Source organism: Marmota flaviventris, chromosome 10 (assembly GCF_047511675.1).
Source record: "Marmota flaviventris isolate mMarFla1 chromosome 10, mMarFla1.hap1, whole genome shotgun sequence".
NCBI classification, from domain to species: domain Eukaryota; kingdom Metazoa; phylum Chordata; class Mammalia; order Rodentia; family Sciuridae; genus Marmota; species Marmota flaviventris.
The window spans coordinates 36,699,866-36,722,953 of record NC_092507.1 but is presented as its reverse complement, the minus strand read 5'-3'; the positions used below and the strand labels follow the sequence as shown (position 1 = coordinate 36,722,953).

At 48.1% G+C, this 23,088-nt stretch overlaps 1 protein-coding gene and 1 long non-coding RNA gene across 2 annotated transcripts; one reads left to right on the top strand and one right to left on the bottom strand.

Moving 5' to 3' along the window:
- Positions 1–1,929: 1,929 nt before the first annotated feature.
- Foxd2 (forkhead box D2) lies at positions 1,930–4,201 on the bottom strand. Its single transcript, XM_027937449.2, has one exon. It carries the CDS (start codon positions 4,184–4,186, stop codon positions 2,705–2,707), a length of 1,482 nt encoding a protein of 493 aa, XP_027793250.2. The 5' UTR covers positions 4,187–4,201; the 3' UTR covers positions 1,930–2,704.
- A 403-nt stretch (positions 4,202–4,604) lies between these two features.
- LOC114094351 (uncharacterized) lies at positions 4,605–21,603 on the top strand. Its single transcript, XR_003583015.2, has 2 exons — positions 4,605–4,991; positions 20,425–21,603. It is a non-coding gene; the product is annotated as an uncharacterized lncRNA (long non-coding RNA).
- Positions 21,604–23,088: the final 1,485 nt, after the last annotated feature.

The following is a 23,088-nucleotide window of genomic DNA, read 5'->3' as shown; positions in this document are numbered from 1 at the left end:
GGCATGCATGCACACACATACAGTCACATGTACCCTTCCTCAAATAAAAAGAAATGAAAACAAACTTAGAGCAGTAGAAGTCAACAAAGCAGCCAGAGACCATTATCCCAGTATTAGCAGACATTTCCCAGTTTTTACCATTGAAACTAAGCTTACTTTGCCTTATCATTTGATAAAATGGTAGAAAGGTGGCCCACTGTATTCAACTCCCCCTACCATCACCACTACTCCCTTAGACTCTCAGCAAGATGGAGAGAGGGGTTCTGTCTCACCTCTGGCAGAGAACTTGCATTTATCACCTATACCTACAGACTTGTCTCTCCTCCCTTGTGAAGAGGATGAGAGACTTAGGAATCCCAACAACCCTTCCCAAACTCTGATATTCTCCCCAGCCCTATCCTGATTCACACCTTATTCTGATTCTATAGCAGCCTCTGCCCTCTAATATCTTCTTCCTTCCTACTATTGCCAGTTGCTGGGATCCTAGCTGAAGAAGCCTTCATACTTCTCTCTGCCCACACCCTCAAGTTCTCTGCATCTGGGTCTCTGACCCTGTTTCTTCCTTTTCAGTCACTTGTCTCCTAACCCTTGCCCTCAAAATTGTGTGTATGTGTGTGTGTGTGTGTGTGTGTTTTATGAAGGCTGAACTGTCTCTTCGTGTATTTCCATAGTTCTTCTCTCCTAAGATCTCAGTGGAACACACAGAGAAAAAAGCGCAACAACTATCTCTGCTTCTTCCAAAGCATCACCTTACCCAAAGCATTTGCAAATCTGACTACAGGTAGTACCAAACACATGTAAAGAGCTGAGGGCTCGGTAAGCTGTGGGAGACTCCAATCAGACCAATGGATTTGCACTCAGGTAGTAGCTTCCAGCTATGAGCGTGGTTCAAGGGACCAGGAGTTTTGCCCTAGCAGACAGACCCCATTAACTCTCCTTTATCTCACAGTACACCTCTAGCCCTCTCAGGTGGGAAGAGAGTGAGGTTTCAGTCTCTAATTTCATAACTCCCATTCTGTTACCTATGTCAAGAGGGGCCAATTCCTAAAGGCCCTACAATGGCCAAAGAGAAACCTCTCTCCTCTCAGAGAGTGTAACCGAGTCAACACACACCCAGAGACAAATGTTCACGGACAAATGTAGAAATAAAAATACATATATTCTGAAAAAATAATATACACACACAAACCCAAACACAAAACAATCCAAGCTCCATAAAAGCCCCTGCACACATCTATACGGAGGCACACAGAATGTGCATCAAGAGACTTAACTCGCCCTGTACTCAGTGGATACAGTGTTCAAGAGCACTTAGCACCCAGATCTACCCAGGCCATGCTAAAACTAAACAAGAAGGAGGTAAGACTCCTCAGGTGCATTTGAAACAGAATCCATGTGCCCAATTCCATGGTGAAAACCTTCCTAGTACCGGAGTGAAAATGAAAGTGCTGGAGGGGTCACTGGCTTCCCAGAGACCTGGCCCCATTAGCAGCTGAAGGCAAACGTCACAGTGCCCCCAGTATCTGATAAGCCCAAACCCTCCTCTGCCTGCCTGACCCTTCCTCACTCCCCCTCTGCTGGGGAGCTTGGGGTCTTCTAGGTGAGCCCCCAACAAGGACAAGGGAGTGCAGGCAAGCAGACGGAGCTGGTGACTGCTGAAGTTCGCATATATTTATTCAATTGACACCAGTGGGAAGGGAGGAAAGAGACAGATTTTTCTTTTCTTCCACACAAACCATCAGACAATTTCACAGAGTCTTCCCTAAGCAGAGGTTTCTAAATCAATGCACACCAGTGGACAGAGAACAGAGAGCAGCCTGCTGTACAGATATTTACACATAATTACAGGACCCCCTGACACAGCTTGGTGCCCTTGCCCACCCCACCCCCACCTTTCCAGTCCCTGACCCAGACCCTCCTCTCCCACCCGACCTCATTGCCTTTAACTACAATAAATACCCCAGGGCCTGGGGCTGAGCTGGAGACTGAGAGGGTTGCTGGCCCTGGATGGCTGGCCCCAGCCGGCTAGGGGAAAGGGAAGAAGTTCCTTGAAAAGCACCCAAACATGAAAGAGAAAGGATTTTCCTCATGGAGTGGGATCTGGGGTTTCTGCAAAGATTGTGGAGATCCGCTGCTTCACCTCTCGGTTCAGCTTCGCCTGTGTAGATACTGAGCTAGGCTTCAGAGGGAACGAACTTCCTTGGAGAACAGGAAAAAAAAAAACTTTGAATTTTTCTTTTAAGCACAAGCGGATAATAGATGTTGTTAAATTATAATATTGGACAAGCAGGGTCGCAAAGTTGAGGAAGGAAGAAAGGGAGACCTCTCAGCGCCCTTGGTGTTTCTGGTGGGATCCGCAGGGCCTGGGCAGTGCACGTCTCCGGGAAGGCATTCTTCCGGGGTTGCGGAGCGGACTCAGGCAGGGAAAAACCGAAGGTTCCCCACTCCCTCGTTTGCTGCTCAAACAGGAATGGGATCTTGGCTTGGGACCACTTAGCTTAAACCCAGGCCTCGCCCTGAGCGATGGAGCCCGCTTCGTCCCAACTCTCGGCGAGATTCTGAGCGTGGAACCTGAAGTGCCAAGTCACGCGCGCCGGCCCAGGTTGGAGACTCTTCATAAATAGACTCCCTGAGTTCCGCTGGGACTGCAGGAGCTCCCGGGAGAAGCTGAGTGCGGGCCTAACTGACCCTGAGCCCGCTGTGGTCAGAAGTGGCAGCCACTGAGGCCGGCGACTTTGCCGGCAAACGGCGGCCCTGTAGACAGGAGCGCGTCCCCAGGGTGCGAGAGGCGGATGTGACCGGCCACCGGAGCCAGGGCCGGGGCAGTCAGCATGGCCAAGACCTGGGCTTGACTCCCAGGTCCCGCAGCTGCCGTGAACGGCGATCCCGGGGACCCCTCGCCGCTGCCTGGGGGTGCTCCCCCGCCACCACCATGGCCCATGATGTGGTCTATAGAGAAGGAAGGCCTCTGCCCAGCGCCTGCGCCCCCGCCGCCCGCACCACCTCCCGCGTCAGTCTTAAGGCCCTGGCGCAGGAGTGCGGTGGACAGACCGGCCGCTGTGCCAGCTGCGGGAGGGCTCAGGGACGCGGGGTAGAAAGCTTTGGTGCAGCTCAACTCCGCGCCTAGGAAGGCGGGCAGGCCGGAGGGGCCCGGGCCCGACCCTGGGGCAGGCGCAGGGGCCGGAGCCGAGGCTGCGCCAGCGAACACCGAGGCCGTCGGAGGTCCGGGTGGAGGCGCAGCGGCGCGGCCTGGGGGAACCGACAGCTGGCAAGGCGCTGCTGCGGCAGCGGCAGCGAAAGCGAAGGCGTGCGGGTGTGGATGCGGGTGCGGGGCCGGCCCCGGTGGGGGTGCGCCATAGGCCGGGAGTGCCAGCCCGTAGCCATAGCCGTAGGCGCCGTAAGCGGCGAAGCCGGGCAGGAAGGCGCCGGGATCCCCGGCCGCTGCAGCCCCGCCACGCAACAGCAGCTCTGGGTGAGGGTGCGGGTGTGGATGTGGTGGCGGTAACGGCTGCCGCTTGAAGCGCTTGCGGCGCCGCAGGAAGCTGCCGTTGTCGAACATGTCGGCCGACTCCGGGTCAAGCGTCCAATAGTTGCCCTTGCCCGGGTTGCCCGGTTCGCGGGGGATCTTGACGAAGCAGTCGTTGAGCGAAAGGTTGTGGCGGATGCTGTTCTGCCAGGCGGGGAACTTCTCCCGGTAGTAGGGGAAGCGGCCGCTGATGAACTCGCAGATCTCGCTCAGCGTCAGGCGCTTCTTGGGGCTCTGCAGGATGGCCATGGTGATGAGCGCGATGTATGAATAGGGTGGCTTTACCAAAGGGCTCCGCGTCGCCGCGCCCCCCGACGGTGGTCCGGGCCCCGGCCCCGCCGCGCCCCGGGCCGCGGCCGCGCCTGGCCCTGGGCTTCCCGCTGAGGCCGCCGCCCCCCGGGGCGCTAGAGCGCGAGGCTCGCCGTCAGAGCTGCCACCCGACTCCTCCTCGTCTTCTGCTACGTCTGCCTCGGCTTCCTCCGGAGGAGGCTCGTGGCCGTGAGGGAGCACGTCCCGGGGGGCGCGGGGCCCGGAGCGGGCTGGGAGCTCCCCCCCACCGCTGCCGCCGCCCACCACGTCTATGTCTGCGTCGGCCTCAGACAGTGCGGCCGGGGAGCTCTCGGAGGACATGATCTCGCAGCAGCAGCTGCCCAGGGTCATGGTGCCGCCGCCACCGCCGCCGCGATCTCGGGCTCCGCTCCGGCCGCGGCTCCGGCTCGGCCGCGCTGCCTCTGGGGCGAGTGTGTTTTGCGCGCGGGCGGGGAGGGGGCGGACTGAAGCGGACAGGGAGGGGTGTCCCCCAGCTTCGCAGCGCCCCCTGGTGGCCTAACTCAGCCGGTCTCATCCTGCAGGACGCACCCAACTGGCCGCTCCCTCTGCTGCCCCGGGAGCCGGAACCGGGACCTACACCCACCGCGCAGGCGGAAGGAGCTGAGCCACCCCTCACCTTGGCGGGCGTCCGTCCCTACTCCCCCAGGGGTGGAAGTCGGGGTTCTCCTAAGCCGCTGCCTAAGGCGGAAGAGCCGCGGGCTTGGGGCGGAGCTCTCTGGGTGGGGCGGGGCGGGAGGGGACCCGCGGAGTGCCTTCAAGCAGGGGCCCGGCGGGAACATACCGCCGCCGCGGCGGGAGCTGGGTTCGCGTGGCTGGAGGCGGGTCCTCCCCTTCCCACAGTTCCCGCAAGTCCTCGGCTCCCGGGAACCTCTGCCTTCAGGGCGCTCAGTTCTTGGAAGTCAAGGCGGGCTCCAGCCAGAGCTGGTAGAAGTGGTGGCAGCCCCCGCCCATCATCTCCCCAAAGCAGCGTCCGGAGCCACCAGGGCCGAAACGCCGTTGGAACGCGAGCGGGAGCCTGAGACGTCCAGACCAGCGGAGCCTTGCAGGGCCTGCGGAGCCCAAGCGGCTTCCGGCCCAAGGGGGTGAGTGATCTCGAGGAGGAAACCGGGCGTTCGCATCCTCGCGCCTCCGAGAGGTGAGAAATTCTGTCTGCTCCCCTTTCCTTCCCCTTCCCTTCAAGGCCTTCGCGGGGAGACCCAGGGAGTGCGCCGCCTGTTCGTGATCCCTCCCTAAAATTTCTCTGCTGTGGCCGTATTTCTGGGGCTCCGACGGTCTAGGACTCCGGGTTTGCCTGTACTATGACTGCTTTCGGTCTTAGCTTCCGTTAGTCTCTGTCCCTCTTCCTCGGTCAATCTCTCACCGTTTCCTATGGAAGCTGCATTTGTCTGAGTGTCTGTGGGTCTGGAAATCCCTCTCAGCTCCCCTCTCCCTTACCCGCAGTCACACTGAGGGCTACCTCCCCACTGCCCCTATGACCACTGGACAGGTAGCAGGGCCCCCTTGGAGACCTCCCTCAGCGAATTCTGACCTCATCCCCGGCACGTGTTGCCTTTCTCTCTAGGGATCTGGTGCACCTAAGGTTGGTTTAGCAGCTTTTTCAGCTATCTGGATTCCTGCCTATCCCATTAGGCCTCTTTCTCTTCTAGCCTCTCTCCAGGATCCAGAAAAAAAGTCCGCTCCAGCTCCGATTGGGCTCATTTCAACCTCTGGGCGGTAGAAGGGGAATGGGCGCCGGACGTGGGCAAGAGCTGACCGCTGCCCTCACAGCGCCGCACAGTGGCCAAAGGTTGAGCATTGGCGGCCTGAGTCCCAGCTGCTAGCCGCTATTAAAAGCCGGTGTGTCCCTTTTTGGGTAATTTCCTCTTCTGAGCCTAAATTTCCTGGTCTGCATAGCAGACCTTAGAATGAGGCTGTTGGGGGCTCCAGTTGTGGCTTCACTACTTAGCGGCTTCACTTACAAAAGTTTCTTAAACTATTTAATTGTCTCCTCCTCTGTGAAAATTAAATTAAAAATACCTACTTCATGACTGGTATGTAAAAGTAACCATATTCCGGACTATTTATGGGGAGGGTAATGAAAGCATGTTACAGAATCATGGGACTCTGTTCTTTGGGAGATAAAGGGGTTAGGGGTAATGTAGTCTCTCACCTGGATCCCTAGCCCTGGCCCATCCCCAGACTGCTTATTGGTACCATCTCCAGTCACTGTGCTGAATTCAGTCCTCTGTAGCTAAGGTAGGAGCAGGGTGTGAGGGATTTTGCAGTCTAGTGGGCTGGTTCTTAGGAGGGTGGATGTGAGGGTGGACGAATTATCTCCTATTGAACAGCAGCATCCAATGACTGGAAGGGTTTAGTGTAAACCCAACTCCCTCATTCCACAGATGGGGCTACAGAGGCCCAGAGAAGGGTGAGAGGATTTGCCCAGGCTTCTGCAATAAGATAGAGCAGGACTGGTTTGCAATCCCTATCATGGAACCCTCACAGTAGAACTTTTGAGCTTCCTAAGCTAAGAGCAGAAGACAGTGGGAGACAGAGCTGCTTATATCCGGTGAGAATAAGTCATCTGGGACCTCTGACCAAAGAGATGCACTTGTTGTGCTGGGTCTACATAAACTGAACATTCTTGGAGAAAGAAGAGGTCCAATCCTCAAGTCAGGGAAGTAAGTTGGACAAGGACTAGTGGCCCCAGAATTTGAATTTCCTGGGTGGTCCAGCCGTACAAACAAACAAGCAAACAAAAGGAGTTTTGAAGAGACATTTCTTAACATAAGCCTAGATAAATTCACATAGCTAGGGTTGCTGGATTTAGCAGATTTATTTTATCTGGCAACCCTGCACATACTTCAGACTTGCTCTCTACTACACGGAGATTGATATCTCTCTCTCTCCCTCCCCCGTGTACACTCCCCCCATCCCTCTTCCAGGATCCTACCCACAGATACTCCACACCATCAGCCACACACTAACTCCAACACAGCTCAGCTCTGCTGATGTCTAAATAAATGGATAAAAAAGAAACCCCACAGCATGACCTTATCCTACTCCATTTCACCTTCTGAATGTCTTCATTTCAAAAATTGGAAATCAGAATAGCTTCTTGTCTTGCCAGGACTCTCCTCATTCCCTAGGCTGTCAAGTTTCAGGGTAGAACTGGTTGAGGCATTTGCTGCCCACATCCCCTGATTCTAATGCTTCAAATAAGATGCCACCAGCCAGAATCATGGGACCCTGTTCTTTGGGAGATAAAGGGGTTAGGGGGTAATGTAGTCTCTCTGCCTCTGCTGGGCTCTGCTGCACATTAGCTACTACTGAGATCCACTTTGGAAAAAGGGAGTATAAAAACCCCAGCCTTTGTTCTGTAGGATGGGGCACGACCTTAAGGAATCATTCAGACTCTTCACACACACTTTTACAGTAGTGGAAACTGAGGCCCAGGAGAATATGTTATTTGTCAGGCTTCTGAGGGACCCTAAGTTGGGATGGACCCAGATGAATAGACTGCCAGCCCAGAACTCATGGATTTATCCAAATAACTGCTTCCCTGAAAGAGTACTGCTCTTGCTTGAGGAGGGGGTTTCTGGTAGCTTCATATGCCTTCGAACTGGGCCAGTTTGTTTAAAACAATGCTTAGAGTAGGTGCACGGGGGTCAGGGAGAAGGGCCACTCAGAGGGCAACCCAGGGATTCAGGATTCGTTTTGTTTTCTTCCCTTCTCAGTGGTCCCTGCCTTTTCTGCCTATGCATTTAGCGTCTTCCACATCTGGCAGTGTATCTACAGCCTCGTTTGAGTTGGTTGTGCCCTCGCAAAAACCCGAACACCTTCACCTTCACTTACGGGTACCCTAAGGCAGCCCAGAGGCTCTGCAATTATTGGTTACAATGTGTAGGTGGGTGGTTGGGTCCGTTTTCAGCCTCCTCCTTCATCTACCTCATACTGCCTATCTTCCTTCCTTGAGCAATCCAGAAAGTTAAGAGAAAGCTTTCTGGGGAGAAGTTGTTGCCTATTGATTGCAGAGTATGTGTTATTTTCAATGGCTCCCGGGCCATTTGTCCCTTCCTTTCATAGGGGTTTTGCAAACTGGCCATTCTCCTCCGATCAGGGAAAGTAAAGCCTTCCAGCGATTACAAGGATAGAATTAAGTTGCACTGCTGGAGGAATTTGTCCAGAGACTCAGGCTGAACTATGGCAGGCGGCCCTTGGGTGAGAGCTTGCATACCACCCACCTGCCCAGGGCCTGCTCATGTGCACCGTGGGAGGGCCCATGGAGGCCTCAGTTGGACCTAGCATGACACCCACACAGTTCTCCAATTTCGTTCAACAATTTTCGTCCAGCCTCAGGGAAAGCAGGGAGGCGGAGGCTAGCCCCTTCCCGGCTCCCTACAGGGTTGCAGCTCTGGAAGAAGGCATTGTTGGCCACAGCTGGTCTCCCAATCCCTTTCTCCATCTGGATCTAAACCTGCTCTAAAAAGTTTGGCTCCCTTGGCTCTGGTTGGAGACTAGACACTCCAGATCATGTGACCCACAGGGGTGGAACTCAGGCAGCCAGCACTGGGGTGTCCCCCACCCCAGCCCATCTGCTCACCCCCAGGCACCTCTGTAGCCCTGCAACTCAGCATGACAAAGTTCAGAGAGTACGAATTTCTGAATTTCTGTCTTCCTCTCCTTCCATTACTTCTGGCCACTGTCTGTACCCTGCTAGCCCCATCTGGACTACGTGGTTGGGGGCTTGCTCTAGCAACTTGTGGCCCCAGTGCTGTGAGGCTAAACTCCCGTTTGTGGGAAGAGGGTTGCCAGCTCAGGAGGGGTTGAAAATAGTGCTGTTCCTGTACTGTGGTGAGCACCCGCTCAGCAGATTCTCAGAGTTAGTGGAGAGCACATGGTTTCACATGCTGGAGAGCAGAGTTGTGATGGGCCAGGGGAATGGGGGACCTTCCAAGTTTGTTGGAGTGGGAGCTCCAGTTCCTAGAATGCTCTGGTAGGTTCCTAGGTCCCTGGATCCAGGTGTCAGTCCTGTATGTATGCCTTCTCTTAGGAAGATGGTGGATCTGTGGCTGAGTGCCCCTAAATGAGGGTCCCCTATTGATCTCATGCTCTGTGTCTGCAGGGCCAGAGTGATCCAGGACCTCCCTGGAAGGTTGAGCATCCACCAAAGTGCAAGGTAGTGAGACCTGGTCCAAGAATGCAAGCCCACTTCAAACCAGCAGCAGGACCCTTGCAGGGAAGGAGGGTGTGCCAAGATGCTGGTCTGAGAAGGGATCTATGTTTAGGAGAGGTAGAAAGAAGTTCATAAAAGGATGGCGCTACTTGACAGCCAAGAAATCTGGCACCTGGCCTTCTTCCCACCAAATTACAGGCTACCTGCCAGTGGCACTTCAGAACTGATGCTCTTCGGAGGATCCTGAATTGGGACAGGGCAAGAGGGAGGGTGCCTAGCCATAAGGACCTGGTTCCTCTGAGTGGCACCATCACATTTAACCTTTCAGAATCCCAGAGTGACTGGTAAGACCATACTTCCCTGCATAGGAGGGAAGATACAGTTCCCGTGTCCCGTGGGGTAAATGCAGAGCCACATCACCCTGGCAGAATCTGAGCCTAGATGGGGTGGTGCACCAGCCAGAGCCGCTGCCTAGCTAGTGGTGGATTCCTGGGGAACAGCGACCTCTGGAGGAACCTTGCATCCACATAAAGTCAGGAACTTCATAAGATTTGAAACCAAAGCACCACTTTGCCAGCTCACCTCCATCTATCCCTTTAGCAAAGTCATCCTGAGATTCAATCTTTGGACTCTACTCATTGCTCATTTGTTTCCTTTTCCAGTTCGTACCCAGGCTTCAAATTCCTGCTAAAATTCTGCCTCGTCTTTTGAAAGAAACCTCCATAACCCAGCCTGTCCCCACCTCTTCGTGCTCTGAGCTCCTCAAAAAATCGAATGCCTATACCCTCCATGCAGGCTTGCTCAGCACTGTCTAGCCCACCTGCTTCCTGCTTCGCCATTCTCCAAAGACACCGTTAATCCACTCCACCCACCCCTTGGTAGCAAGCTGGGTATGCTGTTTTCTCTTTCCCCACACATACTAGTAAATAAAGATTGAAGTCATTTGTCCCAAAATTGGACTGAAGCTTTTTCAAAACTCATTTCTCAGAGAGGGAAATTGAGATCCAGAGAAAAAGGGGACTTGTCTGAGGCCACAAATTGGTAGTAGAGGTGGAAGTGGAACCCCAATATCCAGTTTCCCAGCCCAGAGTTCTCTTCATCTCTTCTAGATGGAGAGCTAGCAATGTGGAGGAGGACTCCTTTGGACTGAGGAGGACTGGGTGGGGGAGTTTGGACATAGGAGGCGGGAGTGAAAGGGGGAGTTTGGAGGAGGGGTCACTGCTCCAGGAGTAGGTAGTGAAGAAAGCAGGAAGCACAGTTGTGCTGGGAGATCAGACCTCTCCTTCCTCAACCCCTGACCAGATTAAGCTATATTGAAGGGCTCCAGTTTTCAGAGGTTGGCTGAATATCTTATATAAGCAGGTAGGTGGGGACCTGAGCTAGGAACAGTCTCAACTCAGGCAAATACCACCCTTCCCCATCAAACACTGATGGAGAGGCTGAGATCTCTTCTAATATACATCTAGAGATCATGGCTGAGACCTCAGATCAATAGGAGGAGGCTTTCTGGTACAGAAATGGGGAGGGTTCTTTGCAGATAACTTACCTGAGGACCCAGAGATACCTGCCCAGAAGCCGGAATCATTTGCAGGACTGCTTCACTTTTGGGGACAGTGGTTGTCTGCACAGTGTACCTGGCAGCCTGGTCTTGCTCACTTATCCAGCTTTACCTCCATCCCCTGCAATCCACTCACACCTGATTTGATGTTATGTATTCACTTTTGGCCTCATTCCTCTTAATCCTTCTTGGGACTTTTCAAATGTTAAGCTTTATTAGCCACTTTTCCTGACAATACCAGACTATGAGGGGCTCCCACCCTGGGCTCCCAGAGCGCTGTTTAAGAGTGACTATTGTCAGGAAGTGACTTCCAGTCCATCCCTTGCTATGGACTGTGAGCTCTTAGAAAACAAGGATTATATTGTGTTCATCCTCATCCTTCCTTTGCTATAAAATGTGGATAATAATTGTACCTACTTCATTGAATTTTTGTGAGGATTAAGTAAGATAGTATATATAAACCGCTTAGCCCAGTGCCTGAAACTCTAAAAGAGCTCAGTAAGTGTTTTGCACCATCACTATTAATCACTGTACCTCCTGCCAGGCACAAAGCCTGACGTGTAGTAAGAGCTTAATTGGTGTTAGGTATGTGGGCACTTGAATGAAAGAAAGAGTGAGTGAATGGTGTGACTTCTCCCTTTCTCAGGGAGCAAATTTGGACATGTCAATAGAGGTATATGTTCTCTGAGAACAGAGGTGGTTTCTCCCTCATCCCTGAGAGGAGGCGAACACGTCTCTAGTTTCAGAACTAGAACCCCTGATTCTATATCAGTGACTAAGCAAGATTGATAGTTATGGCTTTTTCACATCTGCGCAGACAATTCAGGACGACAGTTCAATGATCTCAGAGACCCAGGGTCGTCTTCTCCTGTGGCTCTGTTCTTTGTGAAAGCCAACTCAACTAGCAGAAATTCAACAGAAGGAAATAGCGTAGAGAAAGACAGTGCACACATGTGGGTGTGTTATGAGGGAATTAAAACCTAGGGGTGCTCTACCACTGAGCTACATCCCCAGACCTTTTGATTTTTTATTTTTAGACGGAGTCTCACCAAGTTACCCAGGCCAGCCTTGAACTTGTTATCATCCTTCCTCGACCTCCCAAGTAGCTGATATCACAGGCAGGAACCACTATTCCCAGCTGAAACAGAGCCTTAAAAACAGTCTTTGATTCCCTGGATTCAGCTCTGACTGAAACTAGAACCCTTGTCCATGACAGTCCCTAACCCCACCAAGTCCTTGAGTTTCTCTCTGTGTTCTTTGCCTCACTTTCTGTCTTTTAAAATGGTTATAACAGGGTCTGGGGCTATATATAGCTCAGTGGCAGAGCACTTGCCTAGCATGCGTGAGGCACTGGGTTCGATCCTTAGCACCACATATAAATAAATAAAATAAAGTTATGCTGTCCATCTACAATTAAAATAAAATAAAATAGTTATCATGAATCAAATCATCTACCAGACTGAACCCTGTCAAAATCTCTCAGGAGCCCCCCATTGCCTGTAATATAAAAGTCACTCTCCTTTGTGTAATGAGTTAAATGGATATACAGATTTGGGGTGTCCCAAATCTCCGTGTTGAAGGAAACCTCTCCTGCAGCACTCCATGTGATCCAATGGGGCTGTCCAGTCTCTGTCTACCTCCCAGATACCCCAAGAGCAGACAGGCAACCTGGCTGGATCAGCATTGCTAAGGCAGGACCCAGTGATTGGTCTAAGCAGTAATAAGTGGCGTAAGCCGAACAAATTACTCTTTCTCCATAATTTGACACATACTGCTGGGACTTGGGGGCATATATAGAGACTATGGGATTCTGGGTTACGTGAAGTTTGAGATCTGGGAAGGGGACTTCTCCTTTTGGATTGGAAGACAAGCATGCAAACTCTGCTGCCAGAACCCATCTTTACTGCCATGTAGAGAATGCTGTCTGACATGGAAGCCCACACACAGAGAGAAACAGCCTACACCGAGAGATGGAGTCTTAATAACAGTGTTTGAATCCCTAAACCCAGCTCTGCCTGAAACTAGAACCCAGAGACTTGAAAGAACTAAGTCTTCCCTTTTGCTAAGCTAAGTCGAGTTGAATTTCACAAATAGCAGAGCCACAGGAGCGGAAGAGCCTGGGTTCCCAAGACCACTGAACTGCCACACCACCCTGAACTGCCTATAGACTTTATGTGAAAAGGACATAAATGTCAATCTTGTTTAAGCCATTAATGTAGCATGGGGGGAGAGGGGAATCTGTCACTGACAACTAAACCTAACCCTAAATAATACAGGAAGGGATGGCAAAATGTCCTGTAGATATAAAGGAAAGGTCGGGGGTTGTTAGCCTGGATATAAACAGTGGGTACAATCACCATCTCCAAATCCCTACAGGGCTGACCTGAGCCAAAGAAACCAAAGCAAATGAAAGCCAGAAGGCTGTGGTGAGACTTACTTTCTGTGACTCCATGCAAGAAAAACACTCTAACAGGGCTGTGCCTCAGAGATGCAATAGGTTACCCTGTTGGTCAGGAGCTCCCCATCACCAGGAGTGCTTGAGTAGAGGCCAGATCATCACTGAGTAGAAATCTTAGAGGCATCGGGTAGAGCAGAAAGAGTTCAGGTATTAGAGTTGGATTCAAATTGTGCTTTTATCACTTATTAGTCTCAGACAGGAATGTCTCTAAGCCTCTCTCTCTTTGTTTGTAAAGTGTTCAGATATCTGTTTTGGAGACTAGGACCAAGGAAATTTCTTAGCCCACTCTTGAGACCTAGCAATCTAGCCAGAGCCAACCATGAGTCAGGATGTCTCAGCAAGGCTCCCCACCCTCCCCTCCAACCTTGATATGTCTGGGATGTCTGTTCTATCCTGCTGGGAGAATGTACCTCCCTGTGAGGCCTGAATCAAAAAGTTTGGGCTCTACTCCCAGCCTTGCCTCTCTTTATCTTCCTGAGTGACCTTAGGCATGCCCCATCTCTCCCAGGGCCTCAGTTTCCTTATCAGACAAATGAGAAGAGCATCCCTTCCTACATTTCTGAATGTGAGCAGTTACCATTCACAGCAATAATAGTGATGTTGCTGTAAGGCATTGCCCTTCCCAGTCTCCTTGGAGCTGCCAGAACAGGTGCCTCCTCATGCCTGGTCTACATCAGCCCCAAATGGCACTGACTGCTACATGAGCTGACATCACAGCCAACCCAGAGGTTTCTAGGCTGCTAAGGGCCTTGTTTCCAGCCATGGAGTTTGGCTCCCTGCTTATCCCATGCATGCCTTCACAGGGGTCTCTGATCTTCCCTTATCCACTTCCTCCATCAAACCTGAGGCCACTCATATTTGAGGGGATCAGAGGCAATGAAATGGGAAATCTAAGGCAGATCTTAGAACATGATCCTGCAGTCAGAAGACAAGAGTCACAACCAGAGTCCAAATGGGGTAAGAGCGGCTTGTACCAGAAAGCCTGGAGACCTGAAAGGCGGAGGTCTAACAGCTGCTTCTCCAGACTGGGGTTGTGACTCAGTGGTAGCATGCTTGCCTAGCATGTGTGAGACACTGAGTTCGATCCCCAGCACCACATAAAAATAAACAAAAAAAATAAAAGTATTTTTTTTAAAAAAGCTGCTTCTCAGCCGAGCACAGTGGTACACGCCTGTAATCCCAGTGGCACGGGAGGTTGAGATGGGAGGATTGCAAGTTCAAAGGCGGCCTAGCAACTCAGTGAGACCCTGTCTCTAAATAAAATTTGAAATAGGGCTGGGAAGGTGGATCAGGGGTTGAGCATCCCTGAGTTCAATCCCCTGTAACCCCTCCTCCCGCAAAAAAAAAAAAAAAAATCCAAAATGCTGCTTCTCCACACCTGCCACTGATGCCTAGGGCTGGGGCTAGAAGAAGCCATCACACTGGACAGCTTGATAGTTAGGAAACAGGTTCCAGGATGGGAAAGGCAAGTACCCAGGTTTCCATGATCAGAAGCCAAAATACCTGATGAGGGGACCTGATGAAGGCCCCTGGAAGGATGGCAGAGGAGTTGGAGAAGATAAAATTTGACCATGGTCACCAAGGGCCCCTTTGAGAAATAAAGGTGGATAGCTATTGAAAGAGCCAGTACACAGGGTGCTTGGTACCTTTACAAGGGCTACATGGAAATCTACTTCTAGAGATTTCTCCTGAAGAAATGCCTGCACACATACGGTATGGAACACACACAAGCTCTCTTTGCAGCACTGTTTGTAATTCTAAGAGGTTAGACATGATGTAAATGCCCTTCAATAAGGGGATGGCTAAGCAAAGAACAGCACTTCCATAGCATAGATAGTATGCTATGTAAAATGAATAAAGAAAACAGTCTAAAGTATGTTGTAGAGTGAAAAAAAAATTAAGATATGGAGCAATGTAAACATCTATGCTTCTGATTGTTGGGGATTCTTTTTTTTTTGAAAAATCATTATTTATTTGATGGATAACTTCTGAATTAATATAAAGAAATGACAATAACTTGTATATACATTCATTTAAAATATTTTCATTAAGCACCAAGTAGAACAGTTTCTGATCTTTTCACCAAAAACATTTTTATCATTGAAAGACTGCCTCAAACTTAGTTTATTTTGGGGGGGTGCGGCGGGGCAGGGATACCAGGGATTGAACTCAGGGGCATTCAACCACTGAGCCACATCCCCAGCTCTATTTTGTATTTTATTTAGAGACAGGATCTCACTGAGTTGCTTAGCACCTGGCTTTTGCTGAGGCTGGCTTTGAACTTGCAATCCTTTTGCCTCAGCCTCCCGAGCCACTGGGATTACAGGTATGTGCCATTATGCTGGGCATTTATTTGGGTTTTTAATCAAGAAAACTAAAGCTGCCAATCAGAGCTTCTAACTGGCATGAGATGACCAGGTTAAAACCCTTATGAGTAAAAAATAACTTTTAAGTTTTGACCTATACATTCCAACCAAGGGGAGATACACTGGCCTCAGGCTAGTCATCTCAGGTCATAGGTCCACAAGCCAAGTATCATCCTCACAGCTCACAAACAAAATGGGTAATACGTATACACAAAGTGAGTACAAAATACATGTTTCTGTATATTCCAGGGGAGTAATGCCTATTTCCCATGAGCATACAATGCAGCAAGGGGCACAAAAAAAAGACACCATTCACTACCCACAAGACAGTAGAAAGAATAAAAGTCCTGTGCCCTGGGATGCCCTGGAATGGAGTGGAGGCTTTGTGGACCAGGTGGCATCCAGGCCACACCAGGAACATGAGTGGATATCGAGACGCATGGGGAGGGATCTTCAGGGTTGGAAAGGACAAAATGAACCAAGACACAGCCACAGATCCACTGACTATTCAGAGGACAGAGAAGTGTTTGTACTGGCTGAGGGATATAATATATGAGTTGCATAAAACAGAGAAAAGAAAACCTCTTCTGACAAGAGGGCAAAATACCTTCCCCACAGAGGATTCACATGCTCTCTGTGGAGGTGAAGGAACTGGGGATCACTCTGCAGGTCACCTCCACTGTTGGGGATTCTTTCTCTGAGGAGAAAATCATGTCATATTTGTATTGCTTTATATATATGCAACAAAAATGTCTAGAAGGATGAATAAAAATGAATAATTGATTATCTGCTAGGGCAAATAGGGAACAAGAATGGAAGGGAATTTTCATGGGATACTTTATAAAATTACTTATTTCTTGGTACTAGGGATTAAACGCAAGAGTGTTTTACCCCAGCCCTTTTTGCTTTTTGTTTTGAGACAGGGCCTTGCCAAGTTGCTGAGGCTGGCCTTGAAATTGCCACCCTCTTGCCTCAGCCTCCAGTTGCTGGGATGAAAAGTGTACGCCACCACACCTAACATTCATAGAATACTTTTAAAACCAAGTGAATATATTACCTATTCAACAATTAATTAAATGCTTTAAAAGAAACAATTGAATTATTCCAATAAAGACTAAATGCAGAACATACAATAATATAAACCATTGCTATAGCAACACTAAAATAATTGCTATGGGCAACAATAAATACACTTCCCATGGACTCCAACCTGAGAAGATAGTTGGTGGATGTGAATATTGAAGGCAGGTGGATGTGAAAGCCAGATTTAGTGGTACCTGTAAGTGTCCATCACTGGCCCCCAGGAGGGAAGTAGGCAGGTCTGCTCACTAGGACCCCAGATCTGCCATCCTTCCCTCCTGTTCTGCTCCCTTTCCTCTGTCTTCGGCTGCCTCCCTCTTTGTTCCACCTAAATTGCTTTGAAAGTAGTCAGTTTTTTCAGTTGGCGAGGTTGGGCAGAGATTAGGATGAAGGGAGGCAGAGGGATTTTCACAGAAATCGGAATAGCAGCTCCTTTCCTTTCCTTCAACCCAACCCAGAACCAAGTTCCTCTAGGAAGCCTTGCCTTTGCGAGCCCACAAGGCCCCAGCTGCACTCCCCAACCCCATCAAGTCGTGGAGACAAATGCCCAGGCTGTAGCCTGTGTCTTCTCCAAGCAGGGTTCAGAACCCCTATCTCTAATTCTCTCCCTCAACCACCTGCAACCCAAGTCCAGCCTCCAGACAAGGACAGCCCAGGCCAAAACCCCAGACTGCCCAGTGAGGGAGACAGTTGAGGAAAGAAAACAGGCCCTATCTGGAAACCCACATTCAGGCAGAGTAGAAAAATCTTTCCTGCTGATTACAAAGACCACCCCCACCCAGACATAGACATCAGAACACATTCTGTCTTCAGAGGACACTAAGGCTGAGGGCAGGGCAGAGGCTCAAACTGGTGAGTGACCAGGTGACCTACAGTTCCCTCCTCTTTTGAAGCACTCTACACACTATATTGTCATATCCACCAATATTGACTTCTCTAAGCTGGGACAGTATCTGCTGCATCTCTGCAGTTGGGGAGAACAGGGCCTGGCAGAGTTCAGAAGCTTGGGAGAGTTAGGAATTGCTGCGAGGAACAGAAAAAGGAAAGGACTTGTCTAAATGTTTGGCCTGGGACTAGACCTCAGGTTTTCTGTCCTCAGCCCAGCATCCTTTCCTCAATTTCCCTCTTACAGAATAGATCAATTCTCTGCACCTAGGACACCCATCCACCCCTATTCCAAGACCTTCTGCAGTAGGGCAGCTACCAAGGGCTGCCAAGAGGAATGTGGAAGATCTGGGAGGGCTTCTCAGAGGAGGTGTTAACTGCAGCCAATTTTCCTCTTCCATGCCAAACAACTGGGTTTCCCCCTAGAGCAAGTGCCTTTCAGCCATCAGAACCTCCCCTCCCCACCAGCCCCAGAGAGTATCCAAGTGGATCCGGCTTCATTCCAATGATTTCCTACTCAAGTCTGGTACATATGAGGTGGCCAATAGGTGGCGCATTTGTCCCCACAAAATTGATCAGGGAGAGAAAGGAGGATGGAGTATAAGAAAAGGAGAGGGAGAAGGGCAGCATGGAGCTAGGGAGGGAGTTGAGAACAGAGTGGAGGAAATAGGAAACCAAAGACCTGTCCCCTGGCTTGGAAAGATCCCTTTCAAGATAAGGACTGTGGGTGTGTGTGGGGAGGATGTTGGGGTAAACTGAGAAAAGTTATTAATGCCCGGGGTTTTTCCATCCGAGTTTCCACCTCCATTCACTTCTCTGAGAAAGGAGAATGACTTTGGAGTCAGACAGACCTGGAGTCCAGTCCTGAATGTCACTTGGCAGTTTGACTTGGGTAATTCACTTGACTTATGAACTCCAGTTGCATCATTTATAAATGTGATGATCTGCACAGCTTATATAAAGGGGTGATAATAATAATCTTAATAATGCCATTTTTGTATTCTGGGGATAAACAGCACTTGATGGTATACTTTTTATATTGCATTCCTGGATTCAGTTTGCTGGGAAAATTTCCATCTTCTTTCATATGTGATATTAGACTATCTATGGTGGGCTCACCCCTTCTTTACCAGGTTTTGATAACATAAATAGGTAGATTGACTTAGGATGATTTCCATTTTTGTTTTTTTTTCTGTATCAATTTATATAATTAGCAAAATAGTTTCTGATAACTTAACAGACAACACAGTCCACCCTAGGTGCCCTCCCGTGGAAGCAATGAGAAGAACTGCTCTGACAGTGTTTTCTTTTTTTTCTGTGCTCAGAGGTCTGAAATTAGTTACTCCTTAAATTAGTCAACCCAGACCAGGAGTCCCTAAGCTTTCAGAGTCAGCATGAAGCTGTGGTTAAATGGGAAACTTTGTGGTCTTGCTAAATTAGGATTTCAGTTAATGGTTGACTGTTTTCACGTATTTGTATGTCTGCTTTTCTCCATCTCCTCCAAGCTACCCTCCTGTTCTAGCTGGATACTGCAGTAGCCTTTTAACTGGTCTCCCTACCCCACCCCAGTTCTCTCTAACACCATCTCCATAGCATACTTGGGAGCTATGAAATTTCCTCTGAACACAAGTTTGGCTATATCCTAAGGATTTTTTTTTCCCAGTGCTAGAGATCAAACCACACACATGCTAGGCAAGTACTCTACTACTAAGCTATATTCTCAGTCCCATTCTTTGGATTTTAATATGAACTGTTCTACTTTATTGATTTATGAATAATCTCTAATATTAGCTTTCTTCTAACGAAAGTTATTTATTTAAATAAACATTTTTAAATTTTCATTTGCTTCACTTGAGGTATGACCCAATAATATATTCTTATACATGTAGAAAATAGAGAATCTTGAAATGTTTTTTCATTGCAATGGTAATATTAAATACATTAATATTTAAGCATAATTGGGGTCAAGGTCCTCCTTAAAAAAGAAACCTGATATTTAAAGTCTTCATTTGCACTTATTATGAAGTGATATGGGGCAATACATGTAGATTTTATAAATAAATGTTGCATTTGGGCCAGGTGATGGAAGGAATAGTTCCAGTTCGTTGAAAAGAAAAAAAAAATGGTGGATGAATTTAGTCAAGACATTCCAACCCCAAAAGATCTGCTATAGAGAAATCAACACCACATTTAGAGTGCAAGTGATTTAGTTTCAGCAAAACAGTATCTTTTTTTACATTTGAGTAATGCTGTGAACTTGAATTTTTATTCTGTTGCTCTGTTTGAATTTAATTGATAATAATGTTTAACAGTTACATAAAAAGTAGAAACTTAAGGAATTTATACCTACACATACTAAGTGACATTATAATAAAATTTAAAGTCAATACTAGAGGTCCACATTTTTTTCCTTTAAAGTAGACCCTATTAACCTCCTTTATCTTACCTCTGTCCCCATACTTCCAGGAACTCTCATAGAGTTACTTCACATGGGCTTGAAACAACCCAGTTACTACAATGGAGGGCTCTCCACATTACTCATTATTCTTTCCCAGGTAATTGCCTGCATTCCCAGGTGCCCAGAGGTCTGAAAAATGCCTGAAGGAGCCTTTCTGTTGTCATCATTGTCAGTGTCCCTACCAAAGGTGTCATTTTCCAATATACTCATGCTTCCATGTGCCAAGGTGATGTTGCCTTCTTTCATGTGCTGGACTCAGAAGGTCCTCAAACAAACTCAGCATCATCTTGGGCCCAAAGGTAGCATCCAATGGTACAATTACCTGAAGTTAGGTCACAGCCTTCTCTCAGGGCTTTTCTTGTCAGCTCTCCTTCTATAAGGAGTTCTCAAAGCATCCCCCCCTTCATCCTCCTACCCACTTACCTTAACACTGAGCTACCTTCCCAGCTTCCTTGGAGGAAGTGCATACTAAGCTGAGAAAATACTTCCAATTCTCCTGTTCCCCAGTCTCCTCCATAAAAGTCTACAGAAACACAGTTTTGACTCAATTATTTCGAAGTCAAAATGCATGCTTTGCTTCTCATGCTAAAACAATCATCTTATTTCAGATGTGCAGTTTCCAAAACAATTTACCTCTGCTGGAACAAGGAAATAAACCAAGAAAAAGGAAGATATGGGATCCAGGAAGCAGAAGATTCAATACAGAACAGAGATGGAGGGAATTCCAGGTCCACATCTGTGCAGCAGACATGGAAAGCTGTCAGTACAGACTGGAACTGGAGGATGGAGGGATCTGGGAGAGATGTCTCCAGGAAGGCAAAAGCATGCAACTAAAAGGAGTGATGAATTTCATAATAAGTTTGACTCACAAAAAAAAGTGTACCACCGTGCTATCAGAAGGTATGAGAAGATTTAGCAGTAAGTATAAAGGAAGCTGAGCAAATAAAAAATCCCAAGGCATTATTAATTCCAGGAAAAATAAAAAGTTGCATCCCCAAAGAAAGGAGTTGTGATCATGGTCCACTAGTAACTTACCAAAGAATAATATTTATACAGTAGTAATAATGTAAGTACTAAGAACTGAATTAACCAAAAGTTGGTGATATAGGTAGAAATGGGAAGAGAGAGACATTTTAGAGGTAAATATTCTCTATCATAATAGAAAGTTAAATCATTACTGTTTCAAGAGAGAGGAGTATAAGCATGGAGATATGGAAGTATATTCCATAAGAAACAAATACGAATTGAAAGTAGATATATAGGGGAAGATGCAGGTTTCCTATGAGTGGGGGGAAATGCAGGTTTCCTAAGAGTGGGGTAAGACACCACTGTAAGCCTTTGATTATTATTTGACTTGTTAGATTATGGGCTTCTTTAAATTTAATAAAAATTAAAGTTAAGCATTTAAAATGTGTCTTTAGAATAAAATGACTTAAAGGTTTCTATAAGAATGAAGAGGCAAGGATCTATTAAACAATTCTGAAGTTTTCATTTAGACTATTTTTTCACCCAAAAGGAGAAAGAATGTTGAAATCTCACTAATAGACAAAAAATGGTGACTTTAAAGAAAGAGTTTGGTTAAGTTTTGTTTTTTATTTTTTTCACATGTGCCAAATGACATATAGCTTTCCAACTATGAACTCTCTGAGAACATAAAGAGTCTCTTATTTGTATTTCTATTGGCTTCACAAATGGACACAGAGCCTGGCATACAGTCAGCCCTTGATGTTGGTGAATAAAGAAAAATTCAGGAGGCATTTTAAAATAAAAAAGTTTCTGACTTTCCAGTTCAGCAGTTGCCTTTCTAGAATGTCCCTACAAATATTGTCTCCTTGTCCTCTGAGTGGTCAAAGATCCTGGAACTAAGACCATGAAGTGATGACAATAATGGAATTCAGAGATCAGGAAGCACTCTCCAACTTCAGGACAGTGAGAAGGTCCTTCCCTTCCCTGGGAATTTCTTGAATTCGGGAGAAATTTATCAACAAACAGGTCCTCTGAGGTAGGAAGAGGGACTGAAATATCATTTGAAGCAGAAAGTTTGCATTTTGATCTCTGTGGATCTCTGTTTAGAAAACGCAAGACTGGATTTTCTGCTGCATACTGAGCCCAGGGAGGTGCAGTCTCCTCAACTGACAAGTGAGGAAATTGCCTCTTCTTCCACCTCTGTCTCCTCTTTTTGACTTTTACACAAGTCACTGTGGGGACTGTAAGTAACAATGGACAAAAGAAAAAAAAAAGTGTCAATCTGTATACAGCCCACTTAGTCATTGTTTGGTAAGTTGGGCACAGTATTAGACCCTAGGAATTCATTTGTTCAGTCAACCATTCAACAAATATTAAGTGAAAGGCTGCTCTACATCAGGCAAATTGGATCTAACCCTTGCTCAAAGCAGTTAACAGTTGGGGGAAAGGGTGTGTAACAGGGCACTTTCTACTGCACTGGGCATACCTACTGCCCTACCTCCAAAGAGAGCCTTCCTCCTTCCTAGATTCCCTGTACCTTTCCCCTTTATGAGCTGCTCACTGTTCGCTCTCACCCTCCACCACCACCCCACAGCTTCTAACAGTGGTATTTAGAAGAGGTGCATCAGGCACATCCAACAAACAAATCATATTTACCCTGGGTTCAAGACAAACCATCCTCTATTCTCCCTATCCCTAATCCAGGCTCTACTAGACCAGGAGCCCTGGACAGAAAGCTTGGCAAAGCCTGCTGCTTACCATTTGGGTAAGCACCAAAGAGCAGAACAGGGTCAAAGGCCAGCTCCCTCTCTCAAACTTTAACCTCTGAGTATCCTGCTCCATACTGCCCTGTCCTTGGTGCTGGGTCAGTCATGAATCAGCTCAGATCAATGCTGCTGCACCTCAATTCAGCAGAAGAGGTAAAATAGTAGGCACAGCCTACAATGCATGCCCTGCTCCAGAAGTGAGGTTCAGAAGGGTGGTGTGGTCTGTGAAGTCTCACTCTTCTTAAATCTTTTAAACTGAGCATTCAGCCTGAGACTGGTGCCTTTCCTCTAGCTTAGTGCACATACTAATCATCTGGGAATTTTGTTAAAATGCAACATCTGATGATTCCATGGGTTGGTCTGAGGTGGTGCCTGAAATCCTGATTTTCTAAGAAGCTTCCAGGTGATGTTGTTGGTCCATAGACACACTTTAAACACAAGGCTCTAGAGCACTTATCTCATTTCTCACAGCAGTGATAATTAATGTCTTTTCCCCCATTAATCTACACAGTTTTTGAGGCAGTTTTTGCCCATTCGTTC